The following is a 24,646-nucleotide window of genomic DNA, read 5'->3' as shown; positions in this document are numbered from 1 at the left end:
AGAACCCAATTTCGCACATTACTGGGATCATACGATTGAAAAGTATCTTTTAATTGGCTCCTTCGAGTTTAGTTAGTCAAACCTGTGTTTCCACGTTACGGCTTGCGACTGCTTGCCATATGCGTCTAGGAGTGATTCGTGATGTATTAGGGGCGTGGCCTTAATGCACATCAAAACCCACTTAATTATTTCTTGACTGACAGATGAATATGTTTCAAAACTTCTGGATAGATATAAAATTACCTATCAGTGCCGATCAATTGGTTAAAAATGTTAACCACTCAAACGACATAGATTTGCAGTAATTAAGATTGACTGATTGGTTTTGGGGATGTATCTATGCAGCAAAAGAACCCAGAAAAATAAAACCAATCCAGACACAATGGCCAACATGCGAATTTCGATCAAACAAGCCGCACCGGATAGAGACCTATACATGTAATGGATCCGTTACATGGTTTTAGACTAATGATGAGGAACCTTTATTATTTTGTCTTTATATTCAAATATAATATTTTAAGTTTTTCTATATTTTGTTACATAACTGTAACGAAACAAACTGGACAAAAACTGTGACATTGTTCCATTTTAAAAGGAGAAAAGACTTTTTTGCTGCCACACAAACTTCACCAGGGATATAGGAACGAGTATATGAGATATCGCAGATCAAAATATTGTATCGAAAATTCAGGTTCTAAGGTAGGCATGGGCAACTTCCTCCAGAGCGCGGGCTGGATAAGCCATTTTTAAGTCCACACCGTAAGATGTAAATCAACGGATAAAACCTGGTCACGGGCCGGATCAGGCCCGCGGGCCATATTTTACCCACCGCTTAAAAACTTATCAATGTAATATGAATGGATCAGTTATTGTCAAACTTGAGACATAGTATTTTTGTGAACTTAACATTGTACTATATTTATTTAAGTTTGAAATCATAAATTTTTAGAAACTTGTATAGAAATTTAGCAACTTTCTTACTACATAGAAGAATGCATGTTACCTAACATGTAAAATCCGTTACTATGACTATTCGATTCGTTGAATTTTAAATGGAATTACTAGAAAAACACGTTCTGCAGGAGTTCCAAGTACAATCCCCACTATTCGATTCGTTGAATTTTAAATGGAATTACTAGAAAAACACGTTCTGCATGAGTTCCAAGTACAATCAGATATACCCATATATAATTTAATTAATTATATGAAAATGGAGTGACATAAAATTGCTAGCTCAACCGCGCCCGTGCGGTAAATTCGGGAATTTGTTGTTTACCTTCTTGTTTGTGTCGACATTATATGCAAACATGCCACTGTTGTTTACTTGTCTTAATCCAACCAAGCAAACGTGAAGCCGCATACAGAAGGGATTGTCACCAAAACTCAGGACTTGATTTTAATTAAACCGTGTGTGTGTATGTTTAAAAACGATGCTGATTACCTCCGACAGACATTCAGAGAGAGAGAGAGAGAGCATTGATGTCCATAGATTGGTTGGCCGATAGATCTGTCCCAAAACCTATACTGATACTTACGAAAGATCTAGAGGTTAGTCTCCCTATTTTAAAATGTGAAATTGTGTGCATACACTCTCGTTTGCGCACATCGGTGTACATTTTTGATACTCCCCGGTATATCTCACTGTTCTCGATTTACGGTCATCTTAAGGGTCCTGTGGAATCTTTTATAAATTTTAACATTAAGCGTGACCCAATGGGGATGAATGGGAATTTAACATTAAGTATGACCCTATGGGAATCTATTGGAATTTAGCAATAATCTGACCCTATGCCCCGAACATTATATGGAAGATGTAGCATTAAAAGCGTCTACAGCTATATAAATAAAATAACATGATCTTATTTGCATATATCATGGTGGAAATCCACGAGTCAACACCTACCTTAGCTAACCAAGTCTTGTTCTAACTCTAAAAGACCTACGCAAAAAATTGCATACAGATGTTTAAGGGGCTAGGTAAGTATGAGGTAGTCATGAAGAGTATCACTTATTGACCATGCACATCTACCTTTAGTATGCAACTTTTACAAACCAACCAGAGGAGGCAACTTGGTATGGATAGGTAATGAATGATCACACACATTTGTGCACTATCCAACACGTCAAAACAATACCATCACACATTAGTACATGCCCTGTATTTACTGACGTGTCATACAAAACAAAGTCTCATGTAATACATTCCTCCTCCCGGATGAAAGATGACAAATTAATACCCACAAAAAACTAACACCAAACAGGACAAATACCAATGACAAACTCGAGGTTATTGCCAAATCTTTTTTTCTCTCCAAAACCATCACCTGAAAATGTATCAACTGAACCAATACGACGTATCCACACAGAGCGTTTCATTTTCAAAAATTAACACCATCCAGGCTTTAACGAATCCACTAGCCAAACGCTCAGGACAAGCTAAACTTCAGTTCGGGAAAATTCAAGTTTGCAAAGTCCTTGCTCATGGGCAAGTTAAAAACTTTAGGAGAGGCGTAGTGAGCAAGAGGACGTGTTCAGTTTGTATTGCTTTGTGTTCTGCAAGTTATATAATCTACAATGCCACAGTACATACATTAGCATCATCATTTCGCGCTTATGTGTACTGTATTATTTTACTACTTAACTGTCCCCGTTTCTTTCAACTTTGATACTTTATTGCACACAATTAACCGTCAAAGTCTGTATTTTCCATTTCGAAGTCGATGTCAAGGCCGTCTCGTATGATCTCGCGCAGAACGAAGTTAATCGTTTGAGACATTTTACTGTCGTTTTATTAAATATGGCACTGGGCAAAAATTGTCCAACTAGCCTAGGTCCTTTATGAAAACATACATAAATGACCTAAATATTGATATTCACTTTACAAATAATTGAAGTACATCTGAAAATAAGATAAAAAGTTTCATTTAAGCACACAAAACATTTCAAAGGTAACTATAATACACATTAAGTCTGTATGTAGTCAATTAAATCAGCAATTAGTGAGGGAGAAGACTGCGTTTGTTAGTCACTTTTGTACAATTTGTTTAATTCAAATGGAAGTAGTAAAAACGTCTCGTTTTGTCGATATATTTCTGAATACAACCTAATGTTTCTTAGTTTAGTTCGACTTCACCTTCCAATACAAAAACCAGAGTTACACAATGTGCATGTTAAAAGAGAGAGCTAGAGATCTTTGGGTATTAAGTAATGGGCAATAGAACAAACAGTGCTCAACATCACTGTCGTAGACACATGCACACATGGTAGAGTTAACTAAATTCACTCTGTAAAGATCGGATTTGATGGAACTACACGAGTGACTAAGTTTTCTATGTAGAATAATAAAGTGACTTTTGACAATATCAGAGAGTGGAATTTGATGTTATCTCAAAGGTATAGAGATTAGGAGCTTTAGTGTATCTTCTGGGAGAGTCACAAACACAGGTCGTACATGGGCGAAGGGACAGAATTTAGATTTGTGCAATATAGATATTTACACGCGTTCTTAATAATCTTACTTATAGAGTCAGTCCTTTAGCATCATTAGATGTTAGTCCAAAGTGTCAATTTTTGCAAGAAAATGTATATTGTTGTTGTAGGGTTTAACGCCATTTTTCAGCGCAAGAGTGGCCAGAATCGATGGTGGAGGAAGAACCTGGGAAAACCCCAGAAAGAACCATCCTCTTTCATAATCCTTTGTACTTGTGAAGGGTCTGTAGCCTAAGTCGCAAGAGAAGCATCTGAAAATAGCATCACAAGCGAGTTGAAGTTGTCAGCTATGTCACGGACATAAAAAAAAGTAATCACAAAGGACCTAGCGCATAAGTCACTCGATATTTGATAATATTCAAAACCGATTGAAAACTGGTAGCGATTTGGCAAGTAGCTTTCAAGCCTTGAGAGAAGTTCACTACAATTACATATTTTTAAACTTATAACCTAACCATACTCTATCAAAATATATTCTGAAATAAAGGATCGTTAAACACATATTTCATTCAAATCAAGAGCAAAACATATTTTGTGATAAAGTTCAATTAGTTAGTTGTTGAATGGCTTGGAAAAAATCAATCATATTTAACTCTCAAATCATTATATACCTGTAAATAATATTCTCTAAAAACCTTGGACACGCAGCTCACAACAGAAACTGATTTATAGCTTTTTTTGTCTCCTTATAAATTGGCCAAACACTAGTTTGCTTTCACTATGTGGCAATCACAATGGTTTCAATTTGTGTATTAATTTTTGGAAGGGCACAGCTATTTCTTTAACTGTTTATTAAGTGTTTTTGACTAATTTGATTGGGTCCAGCGTCTTCATTTTGGTCAAGACTAGTAATTTGATTTTTAATTTATTCAAGTACGGATGTCAGAAATAATGGTTTGATTTCTAACTTCAAAATGTGGCAACTGTTTATCATTATTTCTTTCTTTGCCAGTTGTTCTATAATAAGGCTTTGTTGTGCAATGGGAAGTGTCCCTTAAAACCTTTAAAACCATCTCTCTCTCTCTCTCTATATATATATATATATATATATATATATATATATATATATATATATATATATATATATATATATATAAGCACATGCCTAAAGTGCTAATAACATGCACGGCGCATGCAACTTGGAATGAACATAGTAACTGATTGTGGTTCTGAGACAAGAAATCAAAACCACTTTATTTTTAAAATGCCTGCATTGTAATTAAGCTTGGAATTCTCACTTTTTTACATTCAATTTCAAAACAGCAATGTATGCATCAGACTCGTATTCAATGTGTGATTTGGATTTTTAATGTAGCTTTAACAATATTTTTCAGTCATATTACTATGATGCCTACAGTGTGGCAGTTTATAGTAATGTCTAACACAGACATGTAGCATTATGTCCCACCCAGTCACATTATCCTGACACCAGGCCAACCAGTTCTAACACAAACCTCTTAATGCTGTGCATCCAGCAAGGCAGCTGTGAATAACATTTTTAAAAGTCTTTGGTACGACTCAGCTGGGGTTCAAACCCACGACCTACCTCATCAGAGGTGGACGCTCTAACCACTAGGACACTGGAGCAGTCTCACATTCAACATAATTGTCTGGTTCACTCACCAATATTGACAGTACTACCTATCCTGCTCGTATAATCTGATATACTTCAGAACTTTAAAATCATTGCTATGATCAGCCAATATTTACTGAATGAAATCATCATCTGAATATGAACCTCATTCCAGATAGCCATCTGGGATTTTCTACGTACCCCATATTTTAACATGCATTTTTACAACTACCTTGTGGAATGCAAGGTTAAAACTATCACAGAATACTTGTTTCAGGGCTCAATATACCAATTAAATTTAATTTTACAACCATCCATATTATTAAGTCAATGTACCAAGATGTGTAAACAGTCATCCACCTGAAGAAAAGAAAAGGCATGTTGTGACAAGTGACGTGAGACCTCTACAGGCAGCACGGCTCATCATGCCAAGCATTGTAACAGTTAAATAAAACTTGTGCAGAGAACATTTTTTTATGCTAGACTTGAAACTAATTTGTAAGAGTTCTCATGCATCACTTTTCTCCATGCATGTGAATTCATAGAAATAATGTTGTGTCCTTGCTGCGTATGTTTCATTCTTAAAAACTGCCATCTTTAATGTACTTTAAGATCTCAGTATGGTTCAGATACTAATTCATTTCCAAATAAATAAATAAAAACAAAAATGACAGCTTTTCCTTCATCCTCTTTATTTAAAAAAAAAAGAGCCCTGTACAATCCTCACATCTGGAAAAAGCTGGTAATGATGGCCATTACTGAAAAGAAAGAAAAACCCAGTTAGTATGATACGAATAATCTTTGTGGACACAAACTCTTGTTCTTTTATCACTTCTGTCCCAGCATGTGAATGTTAAGGAATTTGTTGTATCGGATTTCACTTGACATATGTTTCAAATGCATCTCAAATTACTTTATTTATGATTAAAAAAACAATGAAGACAAAATCAACTTCTGACCCCAAACCAATAGGCTACTCTTTACCCATGTGCAAGTCCACAAAGACTAATGTGGAACTAAAGTTATCATGCAAAAATAAACATTTTTCTTCTTTCAGTGACCTTGACGTTTGTGCAAGTATGGGAAGGGGCCGAGTGGTCTTAAGTCTTGTAATGGGGGATTTCCAATTTTTATTACAACAGGGGTGGGAGATAGTAGATAAGTTGTTATATTAGAACATATATACATATCATACATCTCAATAAATGTGCATGTAATATGTATCTGCTAAAAACTTAATAACAATAAAACAATGCAGTTTATTTATTTATAATGACACAGTGATACTCATCATGTGTTATGACAATGGTACAATACTGTATGCACTATAATCTAATATAACAGCAAAGGTAGCACTAAATACTAAAAACCACAAGCACACTATTGCATAACCTTGCCAAGTGCAACTGGAAAAATGACTAATAACTAGCCAATAAATGAAAGCATTCTTTGCTCAATTGCAAAAAGTCACTTAGTAAGCAGTGATTACGGCCACTGATCTAGAAGTCAAGCACTTGTATGATCAGATTAAGCTTTGCAAATATTACTAAATGGGAAATACTTCTTTATGTTCAGGCCATGAAAACAATGTTTCCTAGTGCCCTCGTTTTAAATTAAGGTAAGAAGGTCATTGCTTTTAAAAACATATATTTAATATGAGTTTTTAAGCACGTGTTTTTTTTTCACCACGGGGAAAAAAAGGGCTAGGATTGGCGATGAGAAAAGGGGATGGTCAGCTGACTGGAAGCACGTTTTTTTCTTCTTCTTCTTCTGGCCTCATGGTTAATCATACGTGTGAATATTGGACACTTGGTCATTGTTAAAGGGTAAATTTGCAAAATTGTACATCCTAGAGAAAACACTGATAATAAAAGTAATTAATAAATAATAAATAACTACCAAGAAACAAAAACACAAGATGTAAAAAAAAAGAAACATTCTTACCTCCTCACTCAGCCTGTAAATAGAAAGAAGAAAAAAAATTATGGTAGTAAAATATGTACTTGAAATTACAATTTGAAGACTGTTATTTTAAAAGATTACCTCTTTTCTTGTTATCACATTAAAAACATTTCATATCATTATTGTTTGTTATCTCCTTATGCTGCTCTTTTATCAAGATCAGAAGCACAATACATTCAATGTACACGTGCTTGTAAGTTAGACTGTAGAATTCACAAACACAGATCTGCCATCATGTAATGCAGGATCAAATCTGGGTCTAAGTAGTTTGTTTGGAGTAATCAGTAGAATTATGCAAAGGCAGATCAGGGTCTGTGTTGTTTGAAGTTGGACTTTATTTGCAAACAAGCATACGCAGAACTACTCTACTATCGGGTCTAAGGGAGACAATACATGGTAGAAGAGCCACCACAGGCAGTCTAATTTTGTTCATTTGTTTTATATGCTACATAATGGAAATGAAGTTGGAACCTGCTGCATGCTGCAGCTAAACAAATTTAACTAAAATGACAAAATGTTTCATTAACACATAGTAGTAATGGTACCAAATTACGAGGTAAGCTTAATCATCCCAAGGCAAACACGAAAAGAAACTCAGACATACAATTGTACCTTAGGCATACATTTTCTGCCTGATGGAAACACATCTTCACAAGTCAAGGTGCTGATATAACCCTATTTACACCTTGGTGGATCGAACAGATATTTCAGTGCTTTGTCCTAGTGGCAACTATTGGATTTCACGAACTGCCTCCCTTAGTATATAATGTCAACTAACCAATAATGCATATCAGCGGTGCATTGTACATCAGCTGGAAATGGTGGAGGCATTTGACTTCGAAAGGATACATTAGTTAAGTTTTACATCAAAAGTATGACTACGTACCATATGGAAGCCATTATAGGTGTATCAGAGTTAAAGGCATTTGTACAAACACAAGCAGTGAAAAATGGCTTATCTGTAAGTCCATTCAAGTTGTGTGCTCAATTTTGAACAACTTAATTTTGACTGGATGCTGTACAAACTGGCCATTATGTGCACCAATGTTGTAATTTCAAAAGGTGAGGTCATATCCAAAGCCACCAAAACACAAATACAGGGTATAAAATAATACATCTGATTTTAGACCTTTGCATGAGCAATATTTTGAGCTAACCTTCTTTGCTGCTGCTTGCCCCACTTTAGCCTTCTTTGTACCACGGACCTTCTTCTGTCTGTTTTTCCTCTCTTTCCTCTGTTTCCTACCCACTTTACCCCTCTCGTAAAGACCATGCTGAAATAAAATCAAAGTGTCACAGAGATAATGTTCATTTTATTCTTAAAATAAATGTTCCAAACATATCTGCCAAGAATATGTTGTAGAGGTTATTGTCTACATATCAGCATTAAAATTGTTTATACAGATTAAACAATAAGCCAATCAGTACTTGTGCTGTAAGGAGCCATTAATAAATGTATACAACATTAGATGTGTGTATATTACATGGCTCAAAACTAGTTTTCATTTAAAATCAACTAGATAGTTTTCAAGTTAAAACCATATATCAATACGACTTTCCATTCATCAGGATTAGCGACAAGACTGTCAAGATGGCCACTGCAGCGTCCTAAGTGGACATCCGATCAGCACCATTTTCATTTAGGACCAATTGTCTTTAGACATCATTATCATGCTGACCATTCATTCAGAAGAAACAATAACATAATTTCAAGATGGACAATGCTGGTCATTCAGGATGAGCACACAGCATCACTTTCATTTAGGACCATGGGATGAATATGTGTGTAAAGTTTCATGGCAATTCTCCAAATAGTTTATTAGGAGAAGTGACAACGGACGGATGGACAATAGATGACAGACAACATTTCATTACATAGGGTCTTCTGGTCTATGAACAGTAGAGATAAAAATGTGTAATTTTTAAAATATGTTGAATGGCCTCAAAGAAAGAAACAATACTTAGGGTATGGAAAAGTGTAAATGATCATTCACGCAGACATGGACAAAAAAACAATTAATGGCTTATTCCTAATGAAAATAATGGTGCCCATTGTAATTGGTGTATAAAGTTCTTGAAAAATATGTACAGGGCAAAACAACAAGTTTCATTCCGGGTTCTTCTAACACTAAACTTGAATTAGTGCTCATACATGGACACTGTGAGCAACACAAAAAAGAAACCAGGTGAAAAAGCTACTATACAGAAAAGGGTTGACTGCTGGTCTTGTAATTCACTATCTATTTGACTGGCTAGTTAACTTTAGAAACACCTTGGAGATTTTTTAAAGCAAAGATTTGTACTCTAAAATAATATACAACATGGTGATATTAGAAAAAAAGTGTCAGATACGAGTCTGACACTGCTTTGTGCCAAGGACTAGTGAAATTTATCAGAATATTTCTCCTGCTACAATTAAGGTTATATTAAATTCTAGGCCTGTTTCTGCAGTGTCTCATTTTTACAATTCAAACTTCACGCAGACATCTGAATGGGCTGGATCATATTTGACATGGCAAACATCTATCCTAATTTCAGCATCCTGGTATGTGACTCAATCTTACTTGCATGCAAATAAAGAGAAAGCATTCAATGTTAACCGTATTTTAACCTAACCAAGACTGTGTTTAGAAACAAATTCTATTGTCTTCCTTCTCTCAGGCCGTTATCTTTATAACCATAAAGTGTATGGTTGCCATTAAAGCGGTCAACAACATAGACGGTGTTGGTAATTTAATAAGGTCAAGATCAGTTTAATTGATTAGAGTGCCTGAAGGGAGATGTAGGTCCAGGATTTGGTAAATGTTGTCACATCCATTAGACTTGTAGTAAACTTTGCAAATATCAAGTACTTTATCTTTTTTTAAAGGGAGTGGGGGGGGGGTGATTAAATTCAGCAATGATTTCTGCGATCATGTGCCCTGAAGAAAACACTGAAATAATAAATGGTCCAATACTAGATTAGTTTTGAATCATAAAACATTCCAACAGTTTCCTTGGTAAAGTTGCAACCAGTCTGCAGAACCCAAAACATTTTAATTTTATATACATCTCTCTTCTTACTCATGTAGACTGGCTTGATGCCACTGTTGACTGACATTAGTTCCTCAATAACAGCAATGAAAAGCATGCCCATTTTAAGTTGAAACAAAAGCTGGTACGAATGTAGCCTTTACTTTTATTATCTGCAACATCTAATTATTGGTACTGCAGCTGGATATAATTGGCATTGAACTAGTATGGTTGTATATATAGTGTTGCAGCCAATTTGATGCTCTGCAATGTTTTGTTGTTGACTGGGTATTGATATTTCCATAAAGAAAAGCTGTACCGATGTCACTTTTAGCCAATTATGCCGATACCATGTATAGCCGATTATTAAAATTGACGATACCGATTATTTCAAGAAACCGCCTGTTCTACACTTAGTGAAATCACTAGCATTTGATTGACAAGTAAACCATGCCCTATTTTAGTTATAACTAACAATGCCTAAAATTGGTGCAGTTTTATGTTAACAGTTCAAATGTGGTCTCAATCTACCAAACATGTGATAAATATTTCCCACATTTTATATCCCACCTTATTTCTTATTGTTAACACATATATGCAAATAAAACTCTTTACTAAATAGCATATTTATTCCGAATTAGTTTTTGGGGGGCACATATGCTCTGTGATGTTTCTTCATTCCTTCTTTTAATTTAATGATGGTAATCAATGCTTATATATATGGTACAGTAATGCCAGGTCAAGTTGACATATGTAAGTTTCTTTGGTGGGAATGGAGATCATAATTTGCTTGTCGAGAAAAAATCTACAGCATTCAGTGATCACTCCTGGGATTCAGGAAGCAGTTCAATAACTAGCAAAGCATGTAAAGCGCGGCAAAATTAATTTCTGAACTCCTGGTTGATGGAGATGTACTTGGTGAAGCTAGCCATAAGGGGGGGGGATTTAATTCCTGAATGTGTGAAATCAACGGTCACATTATACACCAATTATCTTACATTGCAAAGTATGATCATATGGTTTTAGTATTAAAATGTCATTATCTAAATAAAGTTTCTTACAAAACTATTATTTGGAAAATAATATACATAATATAGATTTGCTTAATACCTGATGTTTCTATTAAAAAAGAGAGACTGTAGGAAAGTAGATATTTTAAGTTTGATAACGCATTTATTTCAGATGACAACAGTTAGAACTATGCACTAACGGTGATGCGCAATGCAAAGACTGTGGAAGCAGGGCAAAACAGTCATGTAATGATTTGTTTTGTAATATTATGGCTGTATTGCTTGTTGTCAACAAAGTAATAACTATCCCATCTTTCTCAATTTTCACTGCCTATTACATTAATAGCACTGGAAAAATATTCACTACTTATTCTGGTGACATTTTTTGAAAACTGGCAACAAAATATTGAGAATGGCAATTTTTTTTTTTTGCGACAAATTTTTAAATGCCAGGACCATCCCTGTAATGTATATGCTTGAAGTTCAACAGCCACACAAGGCCTCATTGGCTGATGTGATTGGGATGAGTGCATGGTACTGATAATTTGTTGTGAGCAGACAATCAGCGATAGTTTACAGCATGTTAAAAAGTATTTACTTTTAAGAATAGGGGGCCCCGAGTGGCCGAGTGGTCTAAAGCGCTCTACGTTACAGATCACTGCCATCTCACCTCTGTCTGCGTGGGTTCGAGTGCAAGGCTTGGCTAACGTGAGTACGTGGGAAAGCCTGCTGGTAGCTTCTCGTGGGTCAGTGGTTCTTCCCTGGGTTTTCCAGGGTTCTTCCTCCACCAGTTATACTGGCCGCCATGTATAGCCTATCTTGTGCTGAAAAATGGCGTTAAACCCTAGAACAACAACAACAACTTTTAAGAATATACTGTATTTCAATTAACCCCCAAATCATATGTTTATTCCTTAATTTCCACTATTTAATTCTGATTTAAAATTCAAGCCATGTCAAGATGAATGTTATGATTAAATTTATATTTTGGAAATTTGTTTACATCAACACCGATTATTTCTGCCGATACCGATTGCTCCAATAATGGGTTCGATTATAAGTATGGCCGATTAATCAGTACAGCTTTACCATAAAGAGCCAGCATCGACTCCCAGGTAAAACCTGAAGAATAAATGCAGGCTTTATAAAAATCTAAAACAATGCTTATTTGATTTTACACCATTTTGAGTGCAGGAGACTACAACTGTGTGGCAGTCATTAAGATTTTGTGTTAAACGTGGAATTTCACATCCTAGGTGCAAGCTGCATTAATAGAAACTTCAACGTCCTCCCTACCATAATGTTTTCAATGCAATTTTGTCAAATTCTGTTCAGCAGTTTTGCAAAAGAAATCATGAAATTAAAAAAAAAAAAAAAAAGTATTTTAACAAGTCATATCTGACAGCAGATCAAAATAATTTGCAAAAATCTAGAAACCATCCATGCCAGGAGGTTTATCAAATTTAATCAAATTCTCTTTAGCAGGTTTTATTTTTAATTAAATGTTGCTTTAAATTGTATGCTCTTGCTCTTTTGAGAACTTTCAAATAACTAAGACTGAATGGCAAAAGTCACACAATGGATCAAAATCCATGCCATAAGCTCACCTGGCCCTAATATCATATAAGTTAACAGGTACATACTCTGGCCAATCTGTATTTGGGTTCAAATTTCTTGGCAAAATCGAGACTGTCATAAATCAGGGCAAACCCAGTACTTTTTCCACCACCAAACTGCGTCTGGAAACCAAAACAGAAGATCACATCTGGTGTGGTCTTGTACAAACGAGCCAGCTTTTCTCTAATTTCTGTTTTGGCAACTGAGGATTTGCTTGGATGAAGGACATCTACAACCTGGAATTACAAAATAAAATCTTTTAGAAACCTGCATCATGAACATAGCAGATCTCTCATGCAATGCCCTGAAGCACATTACAAGGTGATAGGTCATCACATGATCTAAGCTCAACAACACTTAATTTGGGAAACCTCATTTTTCACAGTACAAAAGTTAAGTATATTTACAACTCAAACATCCTACTTTATAAAAAATGGCACAGAAGCAAATTAAGCTGGAGAAATGTCTTGCAAACATAAATATAACCCAGCCCACTGTATCCCACCCTCAATTCACACAAGTCTTTAGTTAAACAAAGTGCACAGTTCTTCTCAAAAATAATAAGTGCACAAGATGTCAACATGCACATTTATGATCACTGCATATACTTATGTCTTACAGCAATTCTGTAAAAACTTGTGTACTGCATCTAGCTTGAAGTACTGCAAAAACATGTACTAAAAGTAAGAGACTAAAATATGGGCATCTTTAAGTGATGACCATAATACATGCCAAGTTTCAGAGTGATTATAAAAAAGCAGCAAGACAAATTTCATTCAAAAGATTGTCTCTTGCACTGCATTCAGTTGCAGTACAGAATGGCAAAAAATTGAGAGACCACCAGTGATTTATGAACATGCACACCTTCAGATGATGGCCACAACATGTACGTAGTTACAATCCACTAATTACATTTTATAAGTTTTGTCATAAACTAAATCAGACTGTCAAAAAGGGCAATAACTCTATCAGAGAAGCACAATACTCAGTTAATATGCTCATTTTCTGATGGTGATCAAAACCTTCCTAGGTTTCATGGTGATCCACGTAAGATTTTGAGACAAGCTGCATATAGAAATTTTGTCGTACATCAGGCTCCAAGTAAAAAAAAAGTTCAGTAACTCTAATCAAAGGAGTAAAATAATTTTGTCAATATGCTCATCTTTCGCAGGCTTCAAGGCTTTTTATGGAAACTAAGACAATTTATTTAGATTCTTTCATGCAATATAGTCAGCAGCTAGTCAAATAGGCAAAATCTCATGAAAAAGAACTCACAAGAGCAGTACTTTTGGGAACAGGTAGATCTGATGATAACCATGTTACGTATCAAGTTTCAGAGTTATTTATCAAAAAAACTGATATTGCAGTAAAACCTGTTATGAGCAACCTCTGCTATAAGTGACCACCTGCAATGTACAACCAAACATAATGCATGTATTGATTTTATATAAATGCACTGTCGTGGGAGACCAGCTACTGAAAATGACCAGTAACCATGATGTCTGTCTTTGCAAAATATGCATTTTGACACTGCTATATATGGCTGCATCACAAAAATGGGGATAAACACCAGCTACCTTTCTTTAGTCCTTGGTATACTGTTTTTTTTTAAAAAAAAAAAAAAAAGGCTGGCTACCATTTCAGACATTTTATAGGTCATGCTTGTAGCGTCATATATGACTGACTGTAAACCAGACTAAAGTACATGCAGATTGTTCCAGAACTTAACCTGATTCTCGATCCCTATGTAGCTAACACCCAAAATATTAAAGTGGGACAGGGGACCAGTCTATCCAGCACTATAAACGATCATATTGTGAGAACAGAGACAGGCACAAATAACCTTTATGTAATCATTGGTAACAATTACCACTTTAACAGTAATAAAAAAAACCTAACAGTTTCAAAATGAAGGGTGGCTACAGGTTTGTAAAGTTGGTAAATGAAGGATATAGTGACTTTGTTAAAGACCGTAAACCAGGCTAACATACATGTTGCAAATTGTCACTGTAGTGCCGAAGTAAGGGTAGTGGATGCATACATTGTTGTTCTTTGGAGTTAATCCAAATTACCTGGCAGTAAATGAAGTCTTTGTCCATCTAACCATCAAGCAAGAACTGTTTCCCATATTCGATTGGTACTGTTCAAGGCTTGTGTTTTCTGTTACTTTTTTCCGTGACGTTACCATGATTACATCAAACACACCGAAGCATTGCTTTTTGCCATCTTCTATCTGTAATTCCCTATTTCCACTACCAATATCAACAAAATTATTTATTAGGACTGGCAATATAAAATTTGAAATGACGACTAAAAGTTTTAAGGATGTCATCATACGGCTAATAGAGTTGGATAGGCATTTGAAACACTGCAGGGATCGTCCTGGGCTTTGCCAATGTCGCAAATTGCGATTTTTTTCCCTTATTGGCGACAAAAATATCCCATCTGGCGATTTTTTTGGCGACATACTTTTTGGTTATTTAATTTGTACATACAATCATGGATATGGACTGGATAAATTAAAAGGCAGAATGAAAGGAAGCCACAAACTTGACTAAGCAATGCATTGGAATCAATCTGTTACACAAACGATCCTTTGTTCTTATTGACAACCCCATCTTTACAGTGCATTGTTACATCATAATCTGCTTATGCTGACATCTGGGCTGAGTACTGTATGCTGCGATACAGTCAATCATGCTACCGCACTATACCTAAAACTGACCGACTTCTGAAGACGCAAATAGAACAGATACAATTAATTGTATGGCTAATCCTTCTGTTTTTTTTTATACATATACCAATACAATAGTTTTGCTGAACCTTCATAGCAAACTGATAACCTTTGAAGTACCAACTACTGTGTATAAATAGAAAGCAAATGGAAAAACTCTCAATCACAATTACATCTGTCACCAGTGCAGCATTTTACTCTTTGATCTTTTCCTTTTGCCATCAGTCCCGTGTTACGGCTGCAGAGACTTAAACTCCGAAACAAGAAATAGCAAAAAAAAAAAAAAAAAACAGTTTTGCATAATTAATAATAATTTTTTATTTCTCAAAATACAGGAGTGAAAGAATCCCTAAATTGGGTGTGAATTTATGCTTATATATACGGTCCAATATTGCCAGGTGTTGACTCATGTAAGTTTCATTCGTGGGAATGGAGATCCTATTTTTCTTGTCAAGAAAATTTATACAGCATTCAGTGATCATTCTTGGGATTTAGGAAGCAATTCGCTACAAGCTTTGTGAAGCTAGCCATAAAAAGGGGGGGGGGGCTGCTGAGAGACTAGTGGTGTCACCTGTCAGCACTGAGGACTGTGAACGTGGATTCAGTAAGATGAACCTCATAAAAACCGACATCAGAAATAAGCTCTGCATCTCATCTCTCGAGAATTTAATGAGAATCAGCATGTACAGATGTGAAAAATTAGACTTTGTCACTGCATTCAACAAATGGGCAGCCCTAAAATCGCGACGGATCTTCATGTAACACTTTGTAACATTTTGTTAATGCTTGTTGTAATTAAATTATTAACTAAACCATCTTTTGTAATTTTCATTGCCTGTTACATTAATAGACTAAACTAACAATTGGAAAAATGTACACTACTGTTTTTGGCGACACTTTTTGAAAATTGGCGACAAAATATTGAGGTTGGCGATTTTTTTGGTGACAGCTTTTTAAAAGCCAGGACCATCCCTGCACTGCCTAGTTGTATTAACAAGTTTGTGTGCCAGACAGAAGAAAACATGAATGGACAGGATTGCTCTAATGAGTCAAGGATGCTGTGAAAACATCTGACTTGCACTATGGTAAATAAATGTATGTATCAGGTAATAACCATTTACTTTTGGGCAGATGGGGTGGGAGATTTCTTTTTGAGAAAATTATTGTTGCTCAGATTTATTTACAAAAAAAGAACTCACTATATCCTTCATATTAGTTAAGAAAACACTATCTTAAAATAAAAGGAAAAACAAAATATCCTGGTTAAAAAGAAGATCCCTGGCTTCCCTCCCACCCCCACCCCTGAAAATTAAATCAATGGATACTTAAAAATAAAATTGCAAAGATAAAAAATTGGAAACAAACTCCAAGGAGGATAAAACCTTCCAAAAGATCAAAGTACAGGACTTGAAATTCTTTAATAAATATACAAATTAAAATATAAAAACTTATGTCTCACAATTTCGATTATAATATGTAATGTTAGATAACTTCTCGTGACAACACTGTTGATGATAACGATGGCAATGATGGCAATAAGTATGCCTATGTCTTATCTTCTAATGACTGTGGTCTTTAATTAACAGAAAAGAGCAAAGCCCAACAAATTGTGTAAAATACAATAAATAATTTATTTCCCTATAATACAAAGTGAAAATATAAAAAAGAATGTACAATATTGTGAACTAAATCCCACATAGTCTTAAAAGTTCTATCACAAGTCCATAGCATGAAGTTCCAATTCCGAGTTCCTTTGGTATTCCAAATAAGTTCCTATACTGAATGTGTTGATGTACCTGTAGTCTAATATGGTAATATGCCAATGTCCTGGAGTGTGATGATGCACTGTCCGTCTTTTGATGTATCACAATAATACTGTCCAAAAATGACACTGTCTGAATTTATTATAATTACAAATTAATGTTTGTGTCCATGAATATTATTGATGAGCACTTTGTATTTCCAGTGCATAATAATATGAATGATAATTCCACCCAACTGAAAAATTGAACACAACAATAAGATCGATTCTGCTTCAAGGTGTTAAGGCAAGAACGAGTAATTTCTCGATTAAACAACATTTAACAAAAAAAACTAAGGCACAATAGAGCCTGGATGTAGGTCTGCCTTCTCTCTCAAACATTCAAAGTTGTCAATGAGTTTAGGAATTTTCAAGTGGAAATCAGATGTTCTAGACCCAGACCCAAATAAACATAACCTCTATTGATAATGATCTGAATATTTAATCCACACTCAGAGAAATTTTAGCTACTATACTGTTTACAAAATAAATCTCACTCGTCAGGAAGAATATGAACATGATCTTGGACATAGTACTAAACACAAATGTATACAACACAATCATAAAAAAAAAGCCAATAAATAATATAAATTAAATATACATAACAATCTACTTAATATTTCATACATACCCATATACTTGACTTGCATGTTCAACTACAATATTGCATTTTCTGACTTCACAAAATTAGGAGCTGATCATGCTCACACGATATATAAAAAAGGCCAATACCGTTTTTCCATGTTTTTTTTTATGGCAAGCTGAGAAGGAACATGTACTGAACAATATGAAAAGATACATATGATTTTCTTAAAAAGCATTTCTAAATTGCATTTTGCCACTCTATAAAGTTCGACATACATTACATAAACCTCCAATTGTTTTTGTTTTTGGAACATATTCTTCAGCTTTTAAATTTCAGAAGGACCCTTTCCATACTTGAGCATCACACAAAAACCTCCACTATTCTTCCTTCTTGGAACTTAATCTTTGCGTTCTAACGTTTCTACCTTTCAATGAAAACTACAGCATTTATGAATCCAAGGACTTGTCCCCCCCCCCATTTATCCATTATTTTTGTGAATAATAGACAATATTGTTGACAATTCTTATTAATTTAATACAAAAGGCATGTATTTTGCATAATAACAGACACATATGAAGCAAACTCTAGTGTTACTTAAACAGCAACATTGCTATGAAGGTCTGTTGCTCATGTACTAAAGTGATCTTTACGTCTTGCTAGCTGTACTTGTTGAAACAAAAATTTGTATGCTTTACCAGGACTAAATCTGACTGAATGATAGAGTGGTATCAATGACACATAAGCACATAAAAGACTAATGTCAAAACAATGGGCATAAATTGCCCTGCCTAGTAGCACACCACGGCAATCTACCCAAGCTTGACTGGATTCAAATCCACAATCATAGGGCTGTATACGGCTTGGTAACCACTCAGCCAATGCAGGTTCCATGAGCTAAATTATACACCACTGCTCCTACCCCTGCAGCCACAAAAACATTCAAAAGTTAACTCTTGTAAAAGGTCAATGTGAAATATTCTGAATCCGTATTTCATTGTAAATAATAAAAAAATTAGGTTCCTTACCATCTGCTTTCGGCATAACAGACGGTTCGTCATGAACTTTCGGGTACGGATAGTTGCCGTTCCTTCACTCTGAAAAGAAAGAGATATAAGTAGAACATGGAAAATGAGCCCCATTGCTTCCTACCATCCTTTCATTATACTAAGGAATTTTCAAGAGTCTACAGTTCTATATTTGACAACAACAACAAGAGTCCATATCATGGCCTGATGCTGCTGCCAGAAAAGAATTTCCAGAAATCCAATGTAAGACATCATGAAAAGTCTTTTGCTGAAAACCCTTGACCAAGATGGCAATACTGGATGTCAGATTGGCACCATTTTCATTTAGGGCCAATTAAACATCACGAGAAGTCAAATGTGGATGTTGATATGACTATCTCTTCAGAAGTAGTAGTAAAAACATTTTCAAAATGGCTGTGATTGTCATGTCAAAGTCTGAACAGCACTTTTAAGAACCAACTTCACAGTGGGATGAACATGTGTGTGTAAAGTGTCATGGCAATCATCAATGAAGTCTATTAGGTGTAGTGATAAAGAACTTGTGCTAATGGACAGAAGGTCAAAAGACAACTGTATTTCCTTATAAAAGGTACTTGGCTCTGGTTTCCACCCACAGGTCAAAGGTTGAGAAAGCATGACATGATGTGATTTGGAATTTTAACGTAGCTTTAACAATTTGTCAGTCATATCACTATCTGCAGTGTGGCAATTTATAATAATGCTTAGCAATGGGGCATCATGTCACAGATATGTAGCATGACGACCCACCCAGTCACATTATCCTGACACCAGGCCGACCAGTCCTAACACTAACCTCTTAATGCTGAGCGCCAAGTGAGGCAGCTCTTAGTACCATTTTTGTAGTCTTTGGTATGACTCGGCCAGGGGATTGAACCCATGACCTGCTGCATCCAAGGTGGAAGCTCTAGCCACTAAGCCACAGGAACAGTCATTCACTAGTTTAAAAACAATGCATTTTACAATCATAAAAAACTTCTCCTGGTGCAACTTATGATCATAATATATAACAAAATAATCATTTGAAAAACTAACAAACTTACCAAAACTTTTCAACTTGACTTGAATAATTTCACAATATTTATTGTCACATGAATTTGTTATCCAATACTAATGGTGCTCGAGTTATTTCATGTGCTTGTCAGTGTTCACATAGTAATGAAGTCAAAATAATTTCTCAATTTTTGCAGCAAAAATATTATACTGCTCTCTTTTCATAACAAATCTGCAAAATAACACGACTATATACAAATAATCCCATACATTTACTTGTCTTTTTCTCCAACAGACACAATCTGTTGATATGCCAGTCGAGCTCTTTTTGCGGCTTTGGCAAAGATTTTTTTAGCCTTCCTTTTTGGCTCAATGTGCAATCATTTCTTTTCCTTCTCAATGAGAGCCTTTTTCCTTTCAAGATGGAGCTTGTATAGGCAAGATACAGTGTGCATATTCTGACAGAGAGCTACATCTGTTTCTCAAATACACATGCAAGAAATCTTTCTTCTTATAGTAATGAACTGCACTTTTTTCCAGATGCCTTCTGAGCTTGAATTTTTCCATATGCAGCTTCTTTTGTAGATGCTGTTCCAAACACTTCTAACCGCGTTTATCCTAGAGCAGAGGTCACAAAATGCCAGTCCTCTAGCGTTCAGTTTTCTTATAAACTGACCAACTAAATTTCTGTCGACTTTTTGCTCCAGCCATTCCCATTTCCATGTTTTTTAAATCGTTATCTAAACTTCTCGTGTCATGGTCTCTCTCAACAACTCGGAATGCCATTCTTTGCAAGCACACTTCTTCTTTCCACTGCCATAAGTTTCCATTACACAAAGATTTATTGGATGAATTTAAACTTCTGACCAATCAGAGTACTCTTTATGAGAGTCGTGAGCCAATTAATATATGGAATGAATATGTTACAAGGGTCATTGCGAAATGGGAATGAACAGACTGTTTTTAAAAAACCGGATCAGAGATGATAAAAAATGGACTATATCAAGAAAATCGGATTCAAATCAGGAGAAAGGTGGAATTCCGCTTTAAAATGGATAAAAATCATGTGTGTTATTCAAGAAGTCATTTTAGCAAATGTTTATTTCAACAAACATGCTGCATAATTCGCTACCCTGAATCTTTACAAATTTGTTTACAACTTGTATCAATGTATGAAATTTCCATATGATAGATTATTTCACATCATACCAAAATAAACTCTGGAAAAATATAATTTTTAGTAAATGAATACGTACAATTAAATGTTCCAAACTTTGAAAAATGTTATAACCAAACTCTCTTTGTGCATAGCAGGGTCAAAAGTAGCAAAAACAATTGTAAAAAATATTAGGAAGGTAATTTTTCATTAAACTGAATTTGCATTACTTTCTAGCATGTCTTTCTATACCAAAATGTTGTCTTCTGCCTCGTTTTTGTTCTTTCTCTGACATGACTGGTAGCAGAGAACCAAATTAAAAAATCAATGCTAACAGTCCAATCCATAGACAATACAGATTATCATAAATTACTTTAACTGCACTTCATATCCATACAAGTGTAATGCCTCTTCTATTATCCATGACAAAAAAGGCAAAAGCAATGTGCCTTAACTGCTGAGCAAGGCATATTATCAGCAGAAACTGACCAATGCTTGGTCCTGAGCTTGATGACTGTGGTGCGATGTTCGCCTTATGGTGATCCTGTTTTCCACACATACTCTAGTCCTTCATGTAAGACATAGCACATGTTGATTTCGTTTAGGTGCTATGTCTTACTATCCAAATAACGGCATTGACATCGGAATGAGTAGTCAAGTTTCAGAAAAATTTCACACATCTGGCAGCATATATCGACACTCTTCTAATAATTTATGTGTAATTAATATATTTACTGTGCTGTCTTTATCCTGGCGGAATGAAAATATGACACTAGCAAATGGATGCCTTTTCATGTTCCGTTTACATTTGAATTTGTTGCAATGTGACAGTAGTCGAGGTATGCCAAAGTACGTTTAAGTAGGTTCATGCGGCGGACACGTTTCTTGAACGAAACAAAACATTGCTTTACAGTTCCAATAGCCATATTATATTTTTATTCATTTCGTTACAGAATATTTTTTACTTAACCCGATTTCGGCATTCCTGGCTTTCATCGCTTTCCAGTCAACTGAAATGTAGGCCAATGAAACTTGAAAACAGGTCCATTTCTTTTGTGAGAATTTGAATTTATTAGAGAAAAGACATCATAGTAAGTCTGACTAAAACATTATTACCTTACTTTGTAGAAAAGCAGTGATTTTAGTTGCCAGTTGTGTTATACATTCCTGAAAATTTTACTTTCGTTACGATGTTAGTCGACATCAAAATACTACACAGCGCTGTTAGTTAGGCAGTAAAACCCCCGATGCCCAAAACATAAATATCAGCATCAGGTCTTACATGTAGGACTACACATACTCCAGCGGTTCCAATGAAGTCAAAAGCTGCTGTATACATGAGTGTTCTGTTCTATTCTGACAGATTAATCCTAAAAAGCAAGTGTTGCAAAGGATTTAATGCCATGGATCAATGTTAGAGAAATTTACTATCATCTGGATACAAAGGTTGAAGTAATTTCATTGTGAGTGACCCAATGCTCCTTATTGTCAGCACCAACAGTCTTTGAATGGTTGTTCTCCGCCACTAGTCATCAGCTGATCTTTAATGTCCAAGTAGTTCAGATCCATATCTACGATGTCCCCGACATGCGTATGGGTCCTCGAATACTTGCTGCAATACTACCTTCCACTCCAATACGTGTCCAAATAAACAAAACGGTGTAGTAATGGTCAAAAGTAGCATAGGCTGTAAAACGTGGACATATATTGTCGACAGATTTTGGCCAAAGATAACAAGAGGCAAATATGTGCTCTGGAAGAATGTAAAGGTTTGCTGCTTTTGCAATACTTTTAATCCGTTCTATACAGTTGTTCAGCATTTCGACAGCGAGATGGGATCGGTGCTGTCAAAACTGACCTAATAACTATCAACGTTATCCCTCCTCCGGTTTACGATAGAAATAACTGCAAATGTGCTAAATTCGTCCCCTATACTATTTACTTGTTCTTTATGTTGCTTGTACCACCCTAATCTGCGCCTCCATACGAGAATTGTACTTATCTGCCAAAGGACAACTTGTGTACATGTTCGTTAATTTTACATTCTTTATTTCAAGTTAACCCCATTTCACCGAAAACTACGACTATTCCTATAAGCCTAATATACTTTTATAAACGTTGGATGCCCGATTATATATATCTAATAATGACGATGATGTTGATTAAGTTCGATTTACGGACAGTCAGTTATATTACCATGTTGACTATTTTATTGGCCGACAGGAAAAGGAAGTCGTAGTCGGTGTCGTACACGATAATCACCCCTTTCTATTTTGTCCTACCTTTATATTGTCTACAGTAGGGCTTATTTAAATAATTTGCTCTATTCAATCTCTTTTTAATTTTGTTAGATATTCATTTAAGGCTCGTTATTATTGATAAATCAAATTTCGAAAAACAATGAAGTAATATCAATGGAACATAAACAGCACGGAACACTTCCTTTTTTCAGTGATTTTAGGGCCAGATAAGAGTTAAAACAAAAGAAAACTTTATACAAACATTGTATTCCGATCATGATCTTTGTAGAATATATACGTTTCGGATTGTACAAACAATTCATATTTTCTAAATGTTAGAAATGTATAACGGAATATATATTTGTAACTTAGATGAAGAAAAACAGATTGAATGAACAACAAAGGAAGGAGAGAGAGAGAGAGAGAGAGAGAGAGAGAGAGAGAGAGAGAAGAGACTTATTAAGTAAGAAATTATACATAGTAGAAATGAAGTACCAAGAAACATGTAGCAACATCGAACTGTCACAAGATAACGAAGAAGAGGCGATTATTTGTCATAAGATCACGAAGAAGAAGCTATTATGATGATGTTGTTTGTGATGATGATGATGATGATGATGATGACACGAGGGTTACAGCTACAATGTAAGTTCTCACACTGACGACCAGGTAAAATACACTGAATTTCGATTTTTTTTCAAGTTCAGCATAAAATCTTGCGGTAAATTCTTATTTTTCGCTGTTATTAATAAAGTAAATTCGTTAGTGTTATATTGATTGGTGTTAAAAGAGGATTTATGTACAAGTTCCTGGAATAATTAAAAGTAACAGACTCGTAAAAAAAAATTCGGATGAATATTAACATCGTCTAAGACATACTATCTGATATGCGGTTAACAAGTTCATCGTGTCTCATTTAAAGTTGTGGTTAAAGTTAGCCATACCTCTGGGGTTTGATAAAGACATTTGAGAATTTAAACCGTCACATTGATGCGGAGATTTGTACTTTACTAGTTTTATTTTAAAGTATTACTAGTGACAACAAAGTCAGGACAAGATCAGAATTATTTAAATGTGGATAGCTTACCAAGTTTCTTCCAATTTTTAAGCTTAAAGGAGCAGCATTGCTGATAACAATTTAAAACACAGCCATTACTTGTCATGCCGTTCACACATAAATTTCCCGTTATTCTGCCACCCAGCGTACAAACTGAATAAATTTGCCATTCAGAACAATTTTGGTTTGTGGTGTGTAATGATAATAAATTAAGCAATTTTTTTTTATTTTAAAAAAAAAATCTTTTTTTTTTTGGCAAATCTTAGGCAAAGCAATCACCATACAGTGCGTATGGGGATTCGTGCTTTTGCAACACGCCTTCAGTCTTAATAACATGTACTTATGAATTTCAAACCCTGAAAGACGGAATATA

General features: G+C 35.2%; 1 protein-coding gene across 1 annotated transcript; it reads right to left on the bottom strand.

Annotated features, from left to right (window-relative positions):
* Positions 1–5,737: 5,737 nt before the first annotated feature.
* Positions 5,738–23,235, bottom strand: LOC149802818 (small ribosomal subunit protein eS24-like). The gene is made up of 6 exons (XM_089952265.1): positions 23,173–23,235; positions 18,810–18,878; positions 12,690–12,899; positions 8,182–8,298; positions 7,007–7,019; positions 5,738–5,820 (listed from the first exon to the last, which is right to left on the bottom strand). Exons 1-5 carry the CDS (start codon positions 23,173–23,175, stop codon positions 7,011–7,013), a joined length of 408 nt encoding a protein of 135 aa, XP_089808391.1. The 5' UTR covers positions 23,176–23,235; the 3' UTR covers positions 5,738–5,820; positions 7,007–7,010.
* Between the last annotated feature and the right edge of the window lie 1,411 nt (positions 23,236–24,646).

The sequence above is a fragment of the Sinohyriopsis cumingii genome, chromosome 3, assembly GCF_028554795.1.
Source record: "Sinohyriopsis cumingii isolate HCF-2022 chromosome 3, ASM2855479v2, whole genome shotgun sequence".
NCBI classification, from domain to species: domain Eukaryota; kingdom Metazoa; phylum Mollusca; class Bivalvia; order Unionida; family Unionidae; genus Sinohyriopsis; species Sinohyriopsis cumingii.
The sequence above is the reverse complement of the archived record's forward strand: the minus strand, read 5'-3'. Positions and strand labels throughout refer to the sequence as shown.

Coding starts and splice junctions, on each gene's coding strand:
- LOC149802818 (XM_089952265.1), bottom strand. Junction 12,900..18,809: donor TGTTATGCCGAAAGCAGATG/GTAAGGAACCTA, acceptor TTGTAATTCCAG/GTTGTAGATGTCCTTCATCC. Junction 8,299..12,689: donor CCAAATACAGATTGGCCAGA/GTATGTACCTGT, acceptor ATTTTATTTCAG/CATGGTCTTTACGAGAGGGG.